The sequence below is a fragment of the Triturus cristatus genome, chromosome 3_2, assembly GCF_964204655.1.
Source record: "Triturus cristatus chromosome 3_2, aTriCri1.1, whole genome shotgun sequence".
In the NCBI taxonomy this organism is placed as follows: Eukaryota; Metazoa; Chordata; class Amphibia; order Caudata; family Salamandridae; genus Triturus; species Triturus cristatus.
Window position 1 is genome coordinate 536,785,519 of NC_140584.1, and position 19,718 is coordinate 536,805,236.

The 19,718-nt window shown below is 43.5% G+C and overlaps 1 protein-coding gene across 2 annotated transcripts in view; it reads right to left on the reverse strand.

Moving 5' to 3' along the window:
* Positions 1 to 336: 336 nt before the first annotated feature.
* QSER1 (glutamine and serine rich 1) overlaps positions 337 to 19,718 on the reverse strand; it is a 693,647-nt gene continuing 674,265 nt past the window's right edge. For both annotated transcript variants that reach the window (XM_085648248.1, XM_085648247.1), the window contains one exon: positions 337 to 1,672. In XM_085648248.1, coding sequence (XP_085504374.1) covers positions 1,532 to 1,672 — 141 coding nt within the window. In that variant the 3' untranslated portion in view covers positions 337 to 1,531. The remainder of the gene's footprint in view (positions 1,673 to 19,718) is intronic.

Here is a 19,718-nt window from a genome sequence, read left to right on the forward strand (position 1 = left end):
CCAATGAACGGTGAGACAGACTACACTCCTGGCTGCAATTAAGGCACAAAGTGGAACCAAAGAAAAGGATGAATGAGGAAACAAAAATTGTACTTTGTCTGCAAACACATGAACTCCAGTAGAAGAAATAACGTTTGAAATAGCTCAAAACATATTAAGGGAAAAGCAAAGTATGCCAGTGCAGTTGTTTGTTAAACCTGCCAGTTTGTGTATGACTTAAGATCTTGGTGCTAAAAGAAAAAGTAACATGTGAAACATACAAGTGTTAGTCAAGAGCCCTGCTCTGTACACATATTACAGTCAGCCCTGAATAAAGAATTACACTTACAAATTTCGTTTCAATATGTTTAAGCATTGAAGTGCTCTATATGACTAATTTATTTGTAATGCACACTGCAGAGTTAACAAAGATCTGACTACAGTTTACAGGTTCTGTGACCATCATTTGAACAAATAATGTAAGCTATTAAGCACTGCATATTCACCATGAAAGTTAACCATTCTCTCTCAAACCTCTTCTGTAATTATGTCACTTAAAATCTGTTAATCATCTGCTATTTTAGTAGGAAATTTATTTTAAATTATCAGAAAATACTTGCAGTTTCTAACACAACTACACTTATAATCAAAACTAGTACAGAGTTTCTGATTAACACTGAAGCATTGACAAAAAACCTTGATATATTATAGAATGCAATATGAAATCAATAACATAAATGAATAGAATTTACTTAAAACGATGAAATGTGTTTTATAAAGATACATGAAACATAATTTTAACAATATTTTCTCTGTGAAAAATACAACTATTTGTGAATTAAAATGTACAATTGTATTTCTTTCCCACTCCAAAAAAACCAATTAAAAGTAAAATAGCTTTTTTCAAAATGGGTAATATAGTTGTCTTCCTTGGTTTTTATTAGAATATATTTTGACACAAAAAAGAAGTCATAAGATTGCACCAACTCTGTGTCCAGTCTCGTGACCAATACACCTGTAGAAAGTCCATACAGAGTAAGAAATTCTAAACCTTAAAATGGGTATCTTAAAAGATGTCACCTCAGCTGTTTACATAATTTACAAGATGCACAATGTCAATGGTAGACAATCAGTTCTTCCTTTGATCCACCTTTCTGTTCTTAACTCAGAGGCAGGAACGAATCACACTTAAAACATTTAAGTGTTATCAATATTAAAAACAAACTTTCCATTTAGTGCATGCCTTCTCTCTTTAAAAAAAAAGTTTTTTTAAAAAATAAAAGTTACCCAATAGTTTATAAAATAGAAAAAAAACATTTTTAATAAAAAAAAAATCCAGGGTAAAAAACATGGTGTTTATTTCTTGTTCCATTGATGAAGGGCTCCCTCTTGGCAGCGCCACTTTTTCTTCAGCAGATGAAAATGTCTGAATTTGTGAGCGAAGCAATGGAGATGCCTAGTAAGATCCTTACAAGGCATTGGATATCCTGGTATAGCCAACATCAGTTACTTCAGTGCTGTACAAAAGGAGGATTTGAGATAGAACATGACTTTATGAACACCTCTCCTGTACATCACTCAAAAGTTCACCAAATCTTTCGAATAAGGTCTCCACCCAAGTCATATTTTTCATGCACATTTGCACGATTTGCTCCTGTCCTACGTCTTCACTGGTCTTCACAACTGTTGAAATCTAAAAGAAAGATACATTTGTATGTTAACACAATTTACAATAATACTATTTCTAAACCTGTTTTGCTATTGTATACAAGAAAATACTCAAATTCCTAACCATTTCTCTGATTAAGTTACTATACTTCATTTTCATTGTGTTTATGTCTTGGTTTACATTTTGAGTCTGGTGAATGTTCAAATTACATGGTTCAAATGTAGCTTTATTTAAATTCAAGCTTAATACAATATCTTTGCGTGTCAATGCAGTTAAATACCCTGAATTATATATAAATATATATATATACACTTCAGAAAATGTAGGATGACCTCTCTTAAAACCTCTTATTTACCTAATAACACACACAAGAAATTCCTGTTAAATGTCAACAAAAAGATGGTCACGCAGTAAGCGCGAAATACATAAATGACTTTCTTTTCGTGCTAAATGTAGAAACATATATTTGAGCAGCTGAAATCACCAACATCCGACATTTTTAAAAACCCTGTAGCCCCTTTCTAACAATATCTCTCCATAGAGAAAATGATAAGGATAATTTATTTGTCAACCCCCTTCTTGTTGAATGCACGCAACAGTAATCCTAGGGTGAAATGATGTTTGAAATGGTACACAGTAAGCAATCCAAGAAAATATGGCAAGGGAGGCAAACAGTGTCCTTATTCTAACACATTAAGAGAAGGTTAAGTGGTTGCATCATTTACTGCCAAGTCTTTTTTAAATCCAAAGGAGGAGTTGTTTCAGACATCAGAATCATGTCCTCAACTTAAAATATGGGAAGATGGCAATTACAAATGAGACTTCATAAACTGGTAAGAGAAAAAACATGTTTTTGTTCAATCCCACATTTTTGCATAACTAGTATAAGAGATCTTAATATTATCCAAATAAATGATGCTTAATTCATTGACGTTCCCGAAGAAGTAAAAGCCAGTTCTGATAGGATCTTAACATGAAAATTGCCAGTCTTACACTGCATCAATGACTTTTATCGTCATGTCTTTTCACTCTAGCAATGAATTAAGGTGCTTACAAAACTTACAAGGAACCCGAGTTCATAAAGGATTTGTAGCAAAGTGATCAGGAAGCTTTGGACACTTAATACACCCAACACAACAAAGCAGAAATAGGTTGAGTGGTGGTTTGTGTCTGGCCTACAGAAAATAAATATGTAAAAAAAACTGGTAAGACAAAATAAATGCCCAAAAAAGGTGGAACCAACTCTCTCTCTTTTTATAAAAAATGTGTTTATTGAGTAGCTTGCAGCAATAGTACACAAAGCCCCAGAACTGGGACAGACAATACCATCATAGCATGTAATGTTACAAGCAATTGTTTGTTTACTATCGTTTCATCCTATAAACACTACAGAACAAAGAACAAGCCCACCCCACCTGGCACTTTAGGTGATATTACTTTATTCAGTTGTTGAATCCTAAGCATCGTAGCCACACATGAGTAGTACCTCTTAAAGGGAGTCCCAATTCCAGTCATCTCTGGCACGGCCCATAACAGTAAAAAAAAAACTAAAAACATTGGCATAGCCAATAGGTCTCGCTTTTGGGACCTTATAAGTACTTAGTTATGCAGCACAATATGCTTGGTGCAACAACATCAACTGTTGCATGGCTAAACACTTATAAGGTCCCAAAGGCGAGACCTATTGCCTATGCCAATGCTTGTTTCACTGGCTTCCCATCCTCTTTGAGAAGAGGCTTTTCAGCGATCCAAACATGCTCCAGTAGAACCCTTGGCCTGAACTCTGATCAATATAGGTTCTGTGGAAGGAGGACTGTTATATGGACTGGGTGGGATCTCACAAAGAAAACAATTACCTAAAAGCTAACCAAATGCTCCTGCATTCTAGTTACCCAGTAATATATTTTTTTAAATACAAAAAAGAAAAAAAAGGACATTCTGGAAATTAAGCCCTACATCTGTTGACTATAACACCAGCCTCGCTGAAGCCCGTTTGGACAGGTGAAATAACAGTTCCAAATGAGGAAGGAAGCCAGTGAGGACGTATGCCACCAACGGAAGGTAACTGTTTCACATGCTAGGAAAGGAACTTCTTGACTCTGTATAGGTTCACGCTATTCTTATTGTATCTATAGTGGTTGGAAGACGTACAGCAAACCTTAAACCCATACTTCTCCCTTTTGTTGACTGCTTCGAAACATCAGGTTTGTGAATCTGAAGATCAGACTTCTGACTGGAGGGACAGCTCCGATGTACTACTGTGGACAAGCAGAAAGCAGTTCCAAAATGAGGAGTTGCCTTTCGGTTGATAAAAGCAAAAGGAGAGGTTGCTGACCTTGATTAAAGTCTGGGGGGTTTGCTTGAAGGATGGAATGGGGTTGAATAAGGGGAGGTTGCTTATATTCAATGTAGCTGCTTCGCAACAGACTGATTTAGCCCACTTACAGGCTTACAAAGACTCAGATTACACCTCTGATACTTACCTGAATACACCTCAGGGGTAATTTTCCTGTACCTTAAATCTGAGTTGTAAAGTTAAGTACTTGAGAGTTCTGCCTTCTTTATATACAGATTGCCCAATTTGAAGTGGCGTGGAATAAGAAGTGTCATTCATCAGGACAGTGGCAACTCTGTGGCTAGAAGGAAGAATTCTTAGAACATTTAGTCTGTTTGTGTCTACTTTTACTACCCGTGAGGAAAAAGTACTTGAATCCCAATTTTTTTTTTAAAAACTAACCGGTAGAACTAATTAATGAAGCAATTAGACATTGTTTCTCTACTAATGATATGCAATTTATTGGGAAGTTTATAATATTTTTACACTAGGCGTGTAATTTTAGATAAGCTATGTTTTTTAAAAATCTTTCTAGTATTTATGCTGATTCTGCACTTTTTATGATTGTAATTGGTATTTTATTATATCCATGCAACACATTTCGTATTCATTCAATGAAGGTGGGTGAAAGATGTGACAGGTGAGCCTAACAGTGTCTTAACTAGGACTGGACAACATTTAAACGACGGTGAAATCTGCAAAATTCATGAAAATCGTTTTATGCGCAGCTTTTCATCACAACACTTTGCACAATGTTTGCTTGCAAGAGACTTTTGCACATCAAAAAGTCTCACCAACAGCTATTTGGTGATCGAGCCAGTCTCCTCCTGTTATCTTGTGACTTTTTTTTAACACCAATTGTGAAATTTACGTCAATGTGTCATGCATTTGGCCCTGAAAGTCTAACTTTGTTACATTAAACTTCAAAATGTTCCACTAAACTCCCCCCAGCCCCCTTGGAAAAAAAAACCTGGCTATTACCCCCAGACACTGGCGATCTGAAGCGCGGAGTGGATGTTGGCGCTAGTTAGCGAGGATGATCTGGTGAGGATGGCAGAGACGCGGGACATGCTGGATGAAGAGAAACACCTGAATGGGTGCACAGACTGGTCTGCCGAAGACCTCATTAGTCGCGGCGAGGACCACTTACTGGTAGTGAGCAAGAAGCGCAAGAGGGTGGTTACATTAGTGAGATGCAACTGTCGGCGGAGAGGAACCTGATTAGGCAAACCCATAAGACAAGTGCATTGCCGGTGACGAGGAATTGCTTCAGAGAGCACAACAGTCAAGCAGCCCTGTTGGCGGTAAGCAAGAGGACATGGCGATGTTAGGAGAGTGAGGAGACAAGCCAGCCTGCATAGACAGTGAGGACCCGATTGGGTGAATTGGCACAGACCACCCGATTAGGCGAGCTGAGAGCGAGGTGTACCTCAGCAGGAGAAAGCGGTGTACACGCTGTGGTGAGGTAGCCCTGTCAGCGGGGTGTACCCGAGTGTGAGGTGCACCTGTCACCGATAGGCACGCGAAGCAGTCAGGCTCACCTGTTGGCGGCATGGATGACATCGGAGCACTGAGATGCACCTGGCAGTGGGGGAGGGGTCTTCAGAGCTCCACTCATCCCAGTCCTGGCGCGGAGGGAAACAAGCTTTTGTGCTGAACGACAGCCAATTAAAGTCAATCAGAAAAAACAGGTAGCTTAATGAGTGTGGGTAACTAAGGATAATTATAACACACAGCAGCCCCTCCCCCCACACAGGCTGCCTCGAGAGACGACATAAGCTTTTGTCACTTAGCGCCCCAGGACATCCATTTCCTAGCAACGGAGGCGTGCCACCCTGGCTGCGGCTGAGAGCTCCGGCATTGAGGGGAGGGGAGAAGGGAATGATCCGCAGTGCAGACAACCACAGTCGATGTCCTTGGTCTCGTCTACAGGGCACAGTGTTAGGCGGCGGTGTCTCTGGCTCATCGAGCAGCTTAGTAAATGGCACAAAAATACTCCACCTCAATCTCTCTTCACCCAGATCGGGAAATGGAAGACTGGGGCAACACACTAGCAACCGGGAGTCCTTGCCGCTTGGCCTCCTGCTGCCTTTTCTGGACCTCACTTTAGAAGACTGTGAACAGTGACCAATCAGTCTTGGTGCGAGTGAGCAAAACTTGTGTGAGTGATTGTCTGTCCGCTTGTCTCGCTCACTCTCTGACACCTCAAGTCTAGGATGCTGTGTAAAGTGAAAAAATACTCTGCACCTATAGCGTGACTTTTTTTGGGCGGGTGGGGTGGGGGCTGGAATTATTGCTTCACGATGCTTGCTCTCTCGGGACAATTATAGCTAACCTATTCATTTTTGGACAGAGCTAAATGGCGAACGAGAGCTGATTTCATACGCATTTTTCCAAGCCGCGATTGAAGAAGCCATTTGTCTGAAAGAGGTTAAGTCACACGGTTGAAGGGGTTGAAGGCAGAAGGAGAAGGGTGGGGGGGTGGGGGATGGCTTTTCGGAACGAGCCGCGTGGCCGTGAAAGTGACGCGGCTGCGAAAGTGAAAGTGAGGTTAAGTCACACGGTTGAAGGGGTTGACGGCAGAAGGAAAAGGGTGGGGGATGGCTTTTTGGAATGAGCTGCGCGGCTGTGAAAGTGACGCGGCCGCGAAAGTGAAAGTGATCGTGCGCTGTAAGGGTGCTGCGAGGGATGCACTTAATGAGCCATGATGGAAAGCCGTCCTCTGCTCGTAACCGAGCGCGTAACCGCAAGCTTTAGGCCACAAGCAAAAGCGTGTGGTAGCATTTCTGAAGCAGATTGCAAGGTTTAAGGCTCTTCACATTGCCCAGCAGGCAAACATCCGGTGCACATCTCACATGATCCAACACAACATCCGTAAGCACGCGCACCACACTGGTCCAGAATACAAATATCCCTGTGCAAAGCCACGCCAGATGGAAAAAGTCTGCATCTGCCTGCCCGCACCGCACACAACAAGCAGTTTCACGCAACCAAACCTCCGTAGTTGTATTGGGGTATAGTATACCTGATGCAAGTATTTAAAGTGGATTATGCGGAGATTGCAATTCGCCGTCAGGCGACCAGTTAACTCACAGCAGACTTTCCATTGCTCAATCGACAGTGTGGACCCCATCGCATTATTCCATTCGAGGTATGAAGGGTGTTCCTCTGGTTCCCTCTCTCATAGCGTTATGGATCTTAGTGATCAGGCCCATTCGCTCGTCCCCTGCCAGCACCGCCTGCAGTGCCAGCAATGTTTTCGGTTCAGTTGGATAGTCAGGGTAAATTGCTCTCACTGCTTGCCGCACTCTCACATAAGTAAAACCCAAAATAAAGCTGTGGTTCTGACCCCCCACACACATCTTGTAACAAGGGAAACTGACCCTGTTTGTACAGGTCCCCCATCCGTGTGATCCCAACAGCCACCAGCGCCTGCCGAGCGGGTCTCTCTTGTGCCGCAGAAATGTCTGGGTACGCAGCTAGTGGTAACGATGGGACATATAGATAATCTAGCTGTGCCTTTATAGCAAGGGCCTTCCAGGCCCACGCGGTGCCTTGTACAGGGTTGATTTCTCTCCTGTCCGCCCGAGAGTGCTGCCACCATCAGCGGCATCGGGAGCACAGCATCTGCCTTGATTGCGGTATGAGGCTGAAACCGCTGCGGAAAAAAGCAATGCGCAAACTGCGCCTGCGCGCTCAGGTAATATAACCACATGTCCGGAGCCTCAAAACCCCCCCCGGTCAAATGGTTGTGCCAGTACACCCCAACTACATCTGGGCTTCTTACCACCCCATACAAATTTCAGCAAAGCAGTCTGGAGCGTCTTGAACAGCGAGGTGTTCAGCCTGATTGGAATATTCACAAACAAATAGAGGAGTTTGGGCAATATAGACTTTTTTGTCACCGCAATCCAGTCAGCAAGTGATAGAGGCAACCGACCCCACCGCTCCGCCCGGTCAGTGATCCCGGCAATAACTCGGCCATAGTTCATAGAGATGACCTGATCAGGCTCTCTATGTAACCATATCCTCAGGTATTTCACCGGGTCCTGTATCCAAGTCAACGGGAATTCCAGCTCAATCTCTCGAGTGCCAGCTGTCAGCAGGAACACCGTTGATTTTGCCCAATTAATCCCTAGGCCGGAGAATCTCTCAAATTTAACATACTCGCGAAGCAATTAGATAAGTAGCAGGCCTGAGAACATATAAGAGCATGTTATCAGCATACAACGAGACCACGAGTGGTCTCTGCCGGAAGCACAATGCAGGCGATGCATGCCTTTGGTGCAATTTACAAGCCAGAGGCTTTAGTGCTAGCGTGAAGTGCATCGGCAACAAGGGGCACCCCTGCCAATGGGAAATGCCTGAGACACCCAGCCGTTGACGTGCTCTCTTACTACAGTCTCAGTGTATAGTACTCTGATCAACTTAAGGAAAAACGGGGGAAAGCCCATTCTTGTTAACACAGTAAACATAGTCCCACTGAAGGGAAAAACGCTTTTGCTGTGTCAAGCTGCACCGCCACTGCCTGAAAGTCTGGGTCAAAATAATGTAAGGTGGCAAAGACTGTTCGTAGGTTATGCGGGGTTGACCGGGCAGGCACAAAACCCGACTGGTCTGGAAGGACCAGTAGGGGGGACAAGCGGCTGGAGCCTACTATCAATCATCTTTGCCAGGATCTTGGCGCCAATATTAATAATCAAAAGGGGCCTATACGAGTCGCACCGGTTGGCAGCCTCATCAGGCTTCAATAGAGTCACCAGGAGGGCCTCCTTTAGGGTGGGTGGAAGGCGCCCCGTTTCATGTGCCTCCGCATAAACCTCTAGGAGCTTGGGGGCCAGATCATCAACATAGGCCTTGTAAAACTCTCTTGGGAGCCCATCTAGTCCTGCAGCTTTACACGTTGGAAGTGACATTATAGCAAGTTTCACATCTTCAACATCAAAGGGATGTGTAACATATTCCCTCTGTCCCAGAGACAGCCACCCAAGTGCAATGTCGTCGAGATAGGAGTGAATGTCCGCCGTCTGCACCGTAGTACTGTTTTGGCACCAACTCTCTGACCGGGTATTTATCACAGGACAGAAGGCATGTTTTTTCTGTTCGGGTACTGCCAATCTCTCCATTCTCCCCTTTTGGAAATTTTAAAGTTTGACTGGTAAATTCACTTTCCCAATCATCGTTTTACAATCTAGATCTAGTTCCAAAAAGCAACCTGCTCTTTCCATATGCCTTATTCTAAACACTCCATACTTCGTAGAAAAACCCCTCCTTTTCTTATAGCACAACTATTGTAAAATCTTCTCTGTCCTGTCACCTATGTGTAAAGATCATAATCTTTATGCCTCGGGGAGGTACTTAGCACAATATTTGGTGTATTTACAACACTCTGGCTCTAGAGGACATATTGCAAGGTTACTTGGCTCTATTCTTATTTGATTTCCAAAAGGCCTTTTACTCAGTGGGATGGGATAACCCATCTACCTTACTGAGGAAAATGAACTTCGGTACAAAGCTTATTAAAAACATTCAACTATTAGACACAGATGGGTGTGTGTGGCCTGACCTCCCAACATGGCGGATGCGAGCTGGGTAAGATCCCAGACCCCGTGGCCATCTGTCTGAATCCTTGTGGTCCAAAGGCCCCCACACTAGAACTTAGCTTGAGCTGCTGCACCTAGCGGCCCCTCAGAGGACACTTCCTTGAAGAACCAACCGCTGGAATACTGCTCGGGACCCGAAAACCGGCTCAGCATGGTGGACTAAGTAGACTGAACACTCGCACCTGGCAGCACCCACACGCGGATGGTGGCCTATCATGCGCTCTCCTCCAGATTCAACAGCAGGAGAAGCCTGCCCTGACCTGAACACCGCAGAGTAGGGTGGATGCGTCCTGCTGAGATTACTCAAACCTCGGTGGCTTGAGGTACCAGCCTATGTCACTGGCAACTGCTTCAGGGGCGCGGCGCCTGCTTAAAGCCTGCCCCCCACCCTCTTCAAGTGTGCTGTGCCCCGTGGGACCCTACTCTCATGGAGGGGCCCTGGTGTCTGTGCAGGCTATACTGCCCAAGGGGTGATGCCCTCGCAATGTGATTGACACAGGCAGATGTGCTGGCTGGACTCCGCACGCTAACGGAGAAGGAAAGACCTGCGCTGTACCTACTGGGACCGGACAGTAGCGGTGGCTTACACTTCTTCCTACCTATAAAAACGTTCTCCTTGTCTGTGAAAGGACTGGAATCCCGGGCTAATTTGGATGCCCTCCTTGAGGTCTGATCTTTTCTGCCTATGCGAACCTTTGCTGTTAACTGCCCTAGCTTTCCTCACTGGTCTTTTACCTGGACTCTTGAGGTGATGGTGCTCAGGGTTATTGTGCTTGCTGATCCTATTCCCTGGGTCACATGGTCAACTAAGCTGAAACTGCTCATGACCCCTTGTTTGTTTTGCTGGACCTTTCATGGGTGAGGCTACATCTCCTGATACACAAGCCCCCTCCTTCATCCTTATTTTTATGTATTTTATTTGGCAAGTTTTATATAGCATGAATAAGACCCATGAGTATCAGAGAGCAGTACATTGTGAAAGAAAGAGAGCAAATCCCTTCCCATTACAACACTGTTCCAAGACACTTTGGGTGAGGAGACATGAGTTGTGTTACTCAAGCAGTCCTTTTGTAACACATGTGGGTGTCCCTTAACCAACCCTTCCAGGATCTGCTGTGATAGATTGGTCAGGAATGATCTAAACAGTAAATCTAATGGAGAAAATCTGTTAAATAAGATCATTTTGACTCCTTCTTGAAGACTGTGTTTCTGGAGGCAGCGAGTTTCAAATTCTTGTGGCAGACCCTGAGAAGGTGCAGCCATAGGTTATAGCATAAGGGAGCTCCTAAGGGAGTGGTGGCCTCCTGATATCTTGAGTTTCTGTACCAGAAATACAGGTTTTTCATGGTGGGGGGATGTGGGTCATGCAGGCTATCCTAACTAGATCCTGGCTTCAAAAGGGGGCCAGTGTACAGATTAGAGATGGAGAAATGTGATTGAACCACCTTAGTCCTTTAATCAATCTTGCTGCCACACTCAGGGATGCCTTGAGAAGAGCGGTTCTCGCTTTTGGCAAGCCTGTTAAGGTAGCATTCCCATATTCTATTCTGGAGTAAACTAGAGACTGAACCACTGATATCCAGAGATGGTATGCATGGTTTTATCTTTTAAATATCTGTTTACCAGCATTTTCAACAATAACATGGAAACAGAATAATAACATCGTACCTCCAGGAGGGAGGTCTTTGGTCCTTACAGTTGAACAGTGAATAAAGAGGTATTCTTGAGAGTGAACTCATGGGGTGGGGATAAACTCCTCCCAACCAGGGAAAAAGGTAACATTCTTGTTTTGTCCCTCTTGGATTCCTGATTCGCCATACCTACTGAGGCAGAGCCTCTGTAGTGATGCAATGTGGATATCGCCCATATGGCCTATAAGGCCCCGGTTCAGGATGAAGGGAAGGGGGAAACAGGAAAAGCTATCCAAATTGAGAAAAAAAAACTGTCTGTGGTATGTGGTGATCCCAAGTAAGAAAGAATGGCTGGGGAAGTGCAGCAGAGCAGGGATTAGCTGGTAAATAAAACTCTAGGTCTGGTAAAGGCATTTTTGTCATATACAGGGAACTGGGGGTGGGAGAGAAGGTAGCAGGGAGGTTGCAGCAGATAGAAAGGCCAATACTTGGATCTCCGTCCTGCCCATTGTCAACTAGTTCAGCCCGCCCGTCCAGACCTGAATCTGTCTTGCCCTCAGGCTGTTACCAACTCTCCAGTATTGCCGTCCATAGTCCAGCTATAGAATGTCCTCTCACCATATGGGCATCCTTCCTCTCCAATGCCCTCTCCTCTACCCTGGCCCATCTAGAGACATCTCCCATCCTTGTCTCCATCACCGCAATTTGTCTCTTGGCCAACATAAGACACAGATCTAAAAACATAGAACGCACTTTCCAGGATTTCAGCCTGGGGAACCTCCCAAGAGGCAGATCTCAATCGTACAGGGGAGCGTACGACAGAGTGTAGTGAGCAGCCAGAGGATTACCTCATTCCAATACTGTAGGAGAGTAGGATATCCCCAGGTCATGTGACAAAAGTCTTCACCTAGTTGTTTAAACCTAGGGCATTCCTGTGGTTCTCCTCCATATATGACCTGGAATCTGTGGGGTGTCAAGAAGGTCAAATGGAAGTAATTAAATTGGATACATTTCAGCCTCGCGTTGCGAGATACTGTATTAGGGTATTTCAGTATCTTGTGCCATTCCCGGTCTCGGATTTCGTTTCCTGAGGAGATTCCTTTGTATAAAAGCTCGTCTTGTGGCTGTGCTGATGAGCGCCTGCATGTTGGGATTTTTGTCCAACCTTATCCCGAGGGAATCCGTTGACTCAAAGACGGCAGGTTTACACTCAAGGGCACTAAGTTGGGTAATCCACTATTTGGCTGGTGATGAGCTGTGAATTGGGGATATGAGTAGGAATTCTGTTTTCGTGCATTCAATTTGAGGTGGTTCTGTGAAAGCCATAGTTGAGTTTTCAGCAGTGTGTTATTTATCCTTAAGGTATCTTCAATGGACAAAATCTTTAGGTAGAGCGGAGTGTTGCCTGCAAATGTGATAAGAAAGGTTTACTTGTTTGAGGATCTCTGTTAGTGGTTCCATATAGGGTTGCCTAATATCAACAAGAGAGAGAGGGAAAATGATTTAAGGAACACTCTTGGTACCCCAGTCAAGGTAATGAAAACAACAAAAGAGTGTGCCTTCTTATGAGAAGAGCAAGCATAAAGAATCCTTCTAGATTCTTTAAAAAGTCCTCACTCACCAACCTGGTTGGTGACATGCTTCATGTGCATCAACGCCAGGATTGCTGCAGAGCAGGATTTGATTGGGTGATAAGTGAAAGTGTGGTGATTTAAAAATGTCTAGATTGTGTCCAAAAAATAATTTGTTAGATGGCCAATCAGACACACTAAAAGCAGGGTGTGGGATGGAAAGACTGGATAGATTGTTCAGCTATATCCCACTGTGTGAGATTGACATGTTTCTGCCTAGATGGTGTTATTTACCAGGCATTCTTCAGGACTAAAGATCCGTACCTCGGGGGTATGGGCGCGCTAAGGCCCAACCTAAACAGAGGACGTGAAATGTGAAAAATGGTGAAAAAAATGCAATCTAAAATTGTCAATGGTTGCTCTATTTAGAGAAACCTGATTGCACCTGTAATTAGGAAAAGGACAATGACAAACACACAAAGAAAAGACAAACAATTATTATTCATGTTGCGCGTTCGTTATAACAGAATTCTCATGCTCAGGTGCTCTTCATAGTGCACTTATTAAGTAACTCAGAGTGTACAAGTATCTTGAAGTGAATAGTAACATGCACTTAAATTCACCGTTATCAGGATAGCCATCTTGAGTTCTATAGGTACCAAAAATAAAGCGCGATATCACCTGCACGCCTACTAGGGCATTTAGCTGTATCGTTAGTATTGTGAGCAACGCTATTCAAATTTTAGCGAGTGAGCCGGTGTGGCTTAGCAAGTGTCCTGCACTTAACACACAAAACGCGCAAAATATATCACTTGAGGTGTAACAAACTATCACACCATGGGTCTCGGGAGGGGTGTGGTGGCAAATATGGCACACCCTGTAGGTAGAAATATGACAGGGAAATCAATATTGTAACCCCATAACACACAGATTACCTTATCTTGTGAAAGCGCGTGATGTTAACTCGCGCTGCCGTTACCAGACACACCCTCGGTACCTGCTACTTCCCTCAAGCACCAGACCCCGTAGATAACTGATCCGGTTCCCAGGCGGTCTTATATGAGAGTGAGCAGACCCATAGGATGCGATACCGGAGAGGCCGTGGGCGTGTCTGAGCGCGTCATTACGTCTGAGTGTAAGACGCTGACACGACCAATCTCGGGACGCGTATTGGGTGATTGGAAAAGTTACACCAATCAGTGGATCCGGCACGAACATGAGCTCGGCCAGCAGCCAGAAAGAGCTAGACCGTTAACTCTATAGGTCTAATTTAAGAAAAACTTTATTGGTACCCGATATCAGACAGACATCAGTGGTTATTGTATTGTAGATCCACTCAAGGGAAGTCCCAGGTGGTATTTACTAGCAGGGCAACTACAAAAGCAAAAACAGAAGAAAACGAAAAGAGAGGAGGCATCCATCAATTGTAAATGCCTCAGAGGGAGACAGCTGTCAGTGCGAAAGGGGCAAGGGTTCAGAGTGACATGTTGTATCTTTTGAAGAGGTCATGGTTCTAATCTCAAGTTTTAAATGGAGATCTGTCATAATTCTTTTCCCAGGTGTTGTGGGTGTTTTGTAACATAGGAGACAAAGTTGTAGCGTTTGCCACCTAACTGCACACACTAAGGTCCTCAATCTTGAACCTTGAAAAACATGGATACAGCGTGCCCACACCAACTGCAACTCTGCAAATGTGGTATATCTTATCACATGCCCATGCGATTTGCGGTATGTGGGCATGACTACACGTAAGATAAAACAAAGACTGTGTAAGCACAGAGGTAACATAAGATGTTTGTCCCAAACAGTCAAATTATGTGATGTTACTGCGAGCACCAAACCAAAGCACCTGCCACTCCCAAGTGCGACCAGAGGGTCAGACAGAATCCAAAACACAAATGGTGGTGCACAGCTAAGTTACAGTCCATTTATATACAAGTCAAATTCCAAGTTGTATATAATCCAGAATGGCTTTAATTTTCATTGATGAGAGCAACAGACAGCCAACACGTTTCATTCACACATGTGAATTTCATCAGGGCAAACAGAGTTGCACATCGATCAAATAAGGCATTCTGTCTCTTAGTTTCACTCGTTGTGAACGTAGTCCCTCAGTTGCATTAGATCCTTATATCTCCTGTTGACATAAAATAATTCAGTGAGGGTCGGCTAGAATGCCTCCATCGATGACACCTGAATCCGTGTCCTTTAAAGCTCAGCTCTTGTGGCGCACTGTCTAGCATCTTACAAGTGAAGTTTCACTAATGCATCTGAGGGATTGGGTTCGCACGTGTGTTAACGAAATGCGTTAGCTGACTGTTGATATCATCAAAGAAAAATAAAGACGTTCTGGATTATATACAACTTGAAGTTGGACTAGTATATAAATGAACTGTAACTTTGTTGTGCGCCACCATTTGTGTTTTGGATACTAGGCAAAAATTGTTTAGGTAAATTATATCGGTGTCAGTTTTCTTAATAGAGATGTCACCTGCCCGGTTTTTAGGAAGTCTGGGATATTGCCTTGTGTTAGGGAGGAGTTCACTATCCTCGTCAAAAGTGGGGGAAGAAAGGGGTTAAAGTCCTTCAGTATTTTCGAAGCAATAGCTCACCGAAATGTGAGGTAGGTTTCATTGACAATATGGCTTTAAGAATATTTGCTTAGGGTTTTGAAATCGTTCCACGTGGCCGTGTTCTTGGTGGGAAACGTGTGCATGCGTCCTCTCATTGTTGGTAAATTCCTGCTGGGATTGGTGGGGGTTTGGAATCTGATTGTGGCACTGTACAATGTCCATTGCTATTGAGTATTCAAACTTTAGTTTCTCACTGAAGAAGGCAGAGGTAGCTTCATAGTTCTTTGAGGTTGCAATAGAGATAGCTGCGGTGGTGTTGGACAAAGACTGATGATTTCAAACACTTTACCCAGGTGGTTTCTTGCATTGTCTGGTTGGTGCCGGAATAATTTTGCTTTACCACTCCGTTAAGTTTCTTGTAGATGTTTCTTCATTATTTAAGCTGTTGGAGGTGATGGGATGAGTTTCTGGGCTTGTCTGGGTCTCCTTTCTTCAATTAGGTAGTGGTTTAACCAAGGCTGTGCAGGTTTGTTGGTGGACTTCGAGGCGTAAAGGGGGATCTGCTACCATCATGCGATTTTTTGTGATCTGCTAGTTCTTAACATCACATGTTTCCTATGGGGGCGTAAAATGTATTTGACAGAAATAGGTCAGATCGACCAAATTTTAGTTTTCTGGCATCTCTGGACCGGTATCTAAGTATGATTCCTTGATGTTTTCATTTCTGTACGTGGGTTGAGATGTGGTAAAGGTTGTAATGATGGTCTGACCCAGGGATGTGGAATTCCTATAGCCCGTCGCCCAGGACATATTGTTTGGGGTCAAGGGCAACAAGTTTTAATGTGCATTTTGTCCTTGGGACAAGCAGGCCCAACCCCCTGCAGTACAAACCCTCTGGCTGCCAGTTTGCAGTACCCCATTAAGGATCAGGGAAGGGCACTGCCTGCAGTTAAGTTAATATTTGTGTGCATATGTTAATACTGTTCAAACTTGTATTTATGGTTCATTAATTGAAAGCCTTTATTATTAGGGTGAGCGCTCTCAGTAAATATAAGTTCTGACTGCACTACTGACAGTGGTTCCAGTATAAAAATGTGTACTAACGGTTTCAAAGTTTAGCAATAAAAGGCTATGCATAATGCTCACAGAATGCTCTCTGATTGGATGTAAATTTTTGCAGTAGCTTGAAAGCAAGATTAGTGATTTTTTGCTTCCAATATAAAATGTTACTAAAAAATGAAAGTAGGAAACTTTTTTTTTGCTAAATTACTGTAAAATTTCAGGTACCATTTCTTTGCAGCATCATTTAGTAAAATGTGTTGATGCATGCTAGTATTTCCCCAAAATATTCATATTAGAAAATCAGTGTAACCAGTTTCAGTAACATTTTTGGAAACATAAAAAAATAAGCAGGCATTGGCAAAGCCAATAGGTCTTATATGGTGGTCAGCTTTTTAGTTTTGGTAATGCGTGACTTGTTTTTGTAAAACCTTATTGATGTGAGAGCTGCCGGACCCTCACCATTATAACAAACATTGGCTAAAGCAAAAATTGTTTTTGGTCTCAAAAAAGCACACACTGCCACATTAGTTACTGGCACTGAACAAAACTAATTTGTGTGCCGATATGCTCCTTGTGAAAGAGCAGAATGCGGTCACTCACCGTGAAGCCAGCCTATGCAGATAGAGAGAGAGAATTTTAATAAACACAAAAGGTGATGGTTAACGCAAGACCAAATTAGGGGCCCAATTATTAAAGAAAGTCTCAAAAGTGCACCCTTGGTATATGTCCTTGCTTTAAGGGCAGCAATATGGCTTTCGTGAATTCACAAGAATTTACAGCAGTACGGCAAGAGATAGTACTCCTAGAAAATATTTGTGAACTGCATTTTAGCATGAGCTAATATGCATGTGTAGATTTGCTCATTCGAAAACCTGAGTGTTTGCAAGTTTATTTTCCCTTCAACCACTTTTTTCCCAACTCTGGAAGGTTTACTACTGCCATTGTCAGGAGTAAATTTAAAACATTTCTCAGTATTGGAAACGATTAGAGAAGAGTTGTTGAAAACCCTTAAAACATGCAAGTTAGTAGGTTTGTAGACTCAAAAGGACATTCCAACCCTGGAACTATTGTTTACCACTACCTTCAGTCCCAGTATGTAGATCTGCGGAAACGTAGCAACATAAAGGGATTGCTAGTATTCAAACACTACTATGGTATGAGCCCTGGCATAATCAGAGAGGCTATATAAGAGCTCTTATATAATGAGATTGCTGCCATTATCTGTCGCCGCACAACATGGCACCAAAGGGACAAGTGGATTTTGTTACAGGACAAGTAGATTTATGAAGCAACCTGCCCGATGGACAAGTAGATATTTTAATAAATTCCACACCCTTGGGTCTGACCAGTCACATGAAATTCCAGAGTGCTTTTGTTTTGGATATAATTAGGTCGAGTGCCGCTCCTTTATTGTGAGTCGGTACTTTACAGCCCATAATACGATTTTGGTCACGGAGGAAGTCCTTTGAAGTGTTAATATCTATTTTGTTATTTTCATTCCAGGGGAGACTGAATTTCCCAAGAAAGATCGCATCTGGTGTTGCAGGGAGTGAACTGCGATGCTTTCCATGATATGCTCAGTTAACAACTGGTTGTCACCATGAGAGTGGTCGACGAGGTGGACTTTAGCTAATTATCAGCCTGCTGGCACAGATTTCCATCCCCATGTATTCACAAGAGGGTAGGCGATCTGTTTGGAATGGCGTTACCATCAAGGATGTGCTGTGGATGCATGAGATCCAGTCGCCTAGCTTTCCACTGCAAGATCGTATTATAATGGAGTAAGCTGGAGGGACAAGAACATCAATTGTGGGTGAGAGAGTAGTTTAGCCATGTTCTGGTCAAGAATAGCAAGTGATGCTCATGAGATAGCATAGCTTCTGCTAGGTCTGTGGTATGTTTCACTGCCGTTCTGCAGTTATGCAAATTGCATTCCAGGGCAGGTCTCTTCTCTGTCGAGTGGTCTGGGATGAGTGGGATCGGAATCAGGTTGTGCTGATTTATGGCCATCTTGACCAGTTGACTTTTATGATTGCAGCAGGTCTTCTATATTCAACGAGGATAGCTGATGCATTAGCCTTTTGGGACAATATATAGTATATGGTACCGGGGTGGTTAACCATTGTAAAGGAGGAGGGGGGTACGATCCAATTTATGTGGAGGGGCTCCTCCGGGTTGTGAAAAACAACCTCTTGCAGTTGGTTTGTAGTAACATGGGCAGTTTCTCAGTGAATGTGTTGGCTTGCTTGACTAATTGGGTTTAATTTGGTTTCCAACTTGTTAGTTATGGAGTGCTAATGGGATATTGTAGTGTCATTGTAGTTTGTGTTGTTATATTCCATATAGCTACCTTACATAGGCGCAGGTAAACATTACAACCTTTCACCTATATTCTTCCCTACATTACATACATAACGGTTCTTAGCCACTGACCTTTTCACCTAGATACGACTGCATTCAGAACGCGGGTTTTTCCCTGGTTCGATGCTCATACATTATGCATGAGGCTTCTTGGAAGCACAGCAGGACTCACAGCAGGATGAACATCTTCTGTATAATATCTATGTTAAAGTTCAGGCCCAACTTCATCCTTTAGGCCGGCACAGTAACACAGCAATGTAGGACCCCTGGGGAGAGCTGTGGGTATATAAACATCATGTCTTGCTTAGACAGACAGAGGAGACCGTGACTTACCGCTGACACACTGACCAGAGAAGCTGAGGTTCCTGCATGCAGACGCTCCAGCTAGCAGTGGTCTAACATCCATCCCATCCCAACTAGAGACCAGGACGGGGTCCCATATTCTCTCCTTACTCAGATAATGGGGTTGACTAGACCGTAGAGGGATTCTTGGCTTAACATCTAGTTAGGGAGACTTATCATGTGTTTTATGTACTTGTATATATTCATGATTACTACTAAATGGTAGAACTGTATGTGAGAAAGTGCCATCTTTCTTGCATGGTATGCCCCCACTTTGCTGAATTGCTGAATGTACTTTGACTGAGTGTGCCTTGGACTACTGCCAATCAGGTGCCCAGGGCCTATGTTCCTTCCCTAAAACCTAAAACCCAAATTGGCAAACCCTGGCCACATGTCAGCCCCTGGTAAATGGTACCCTAGGTACCCAGGGCCTTGTGACCAGGGAAGGTCTCTAAGGGCTGCAGCACTTATTGTGCCACCCTTAGAGGCCCTGTACCCTAACACAAACACACTGCCCTTGCAGGCTCAGTGTCTGGGTACAAGACAAAACAGAGAGTCGACATGGCACACATGCCTGTGTGCCATGCCCACA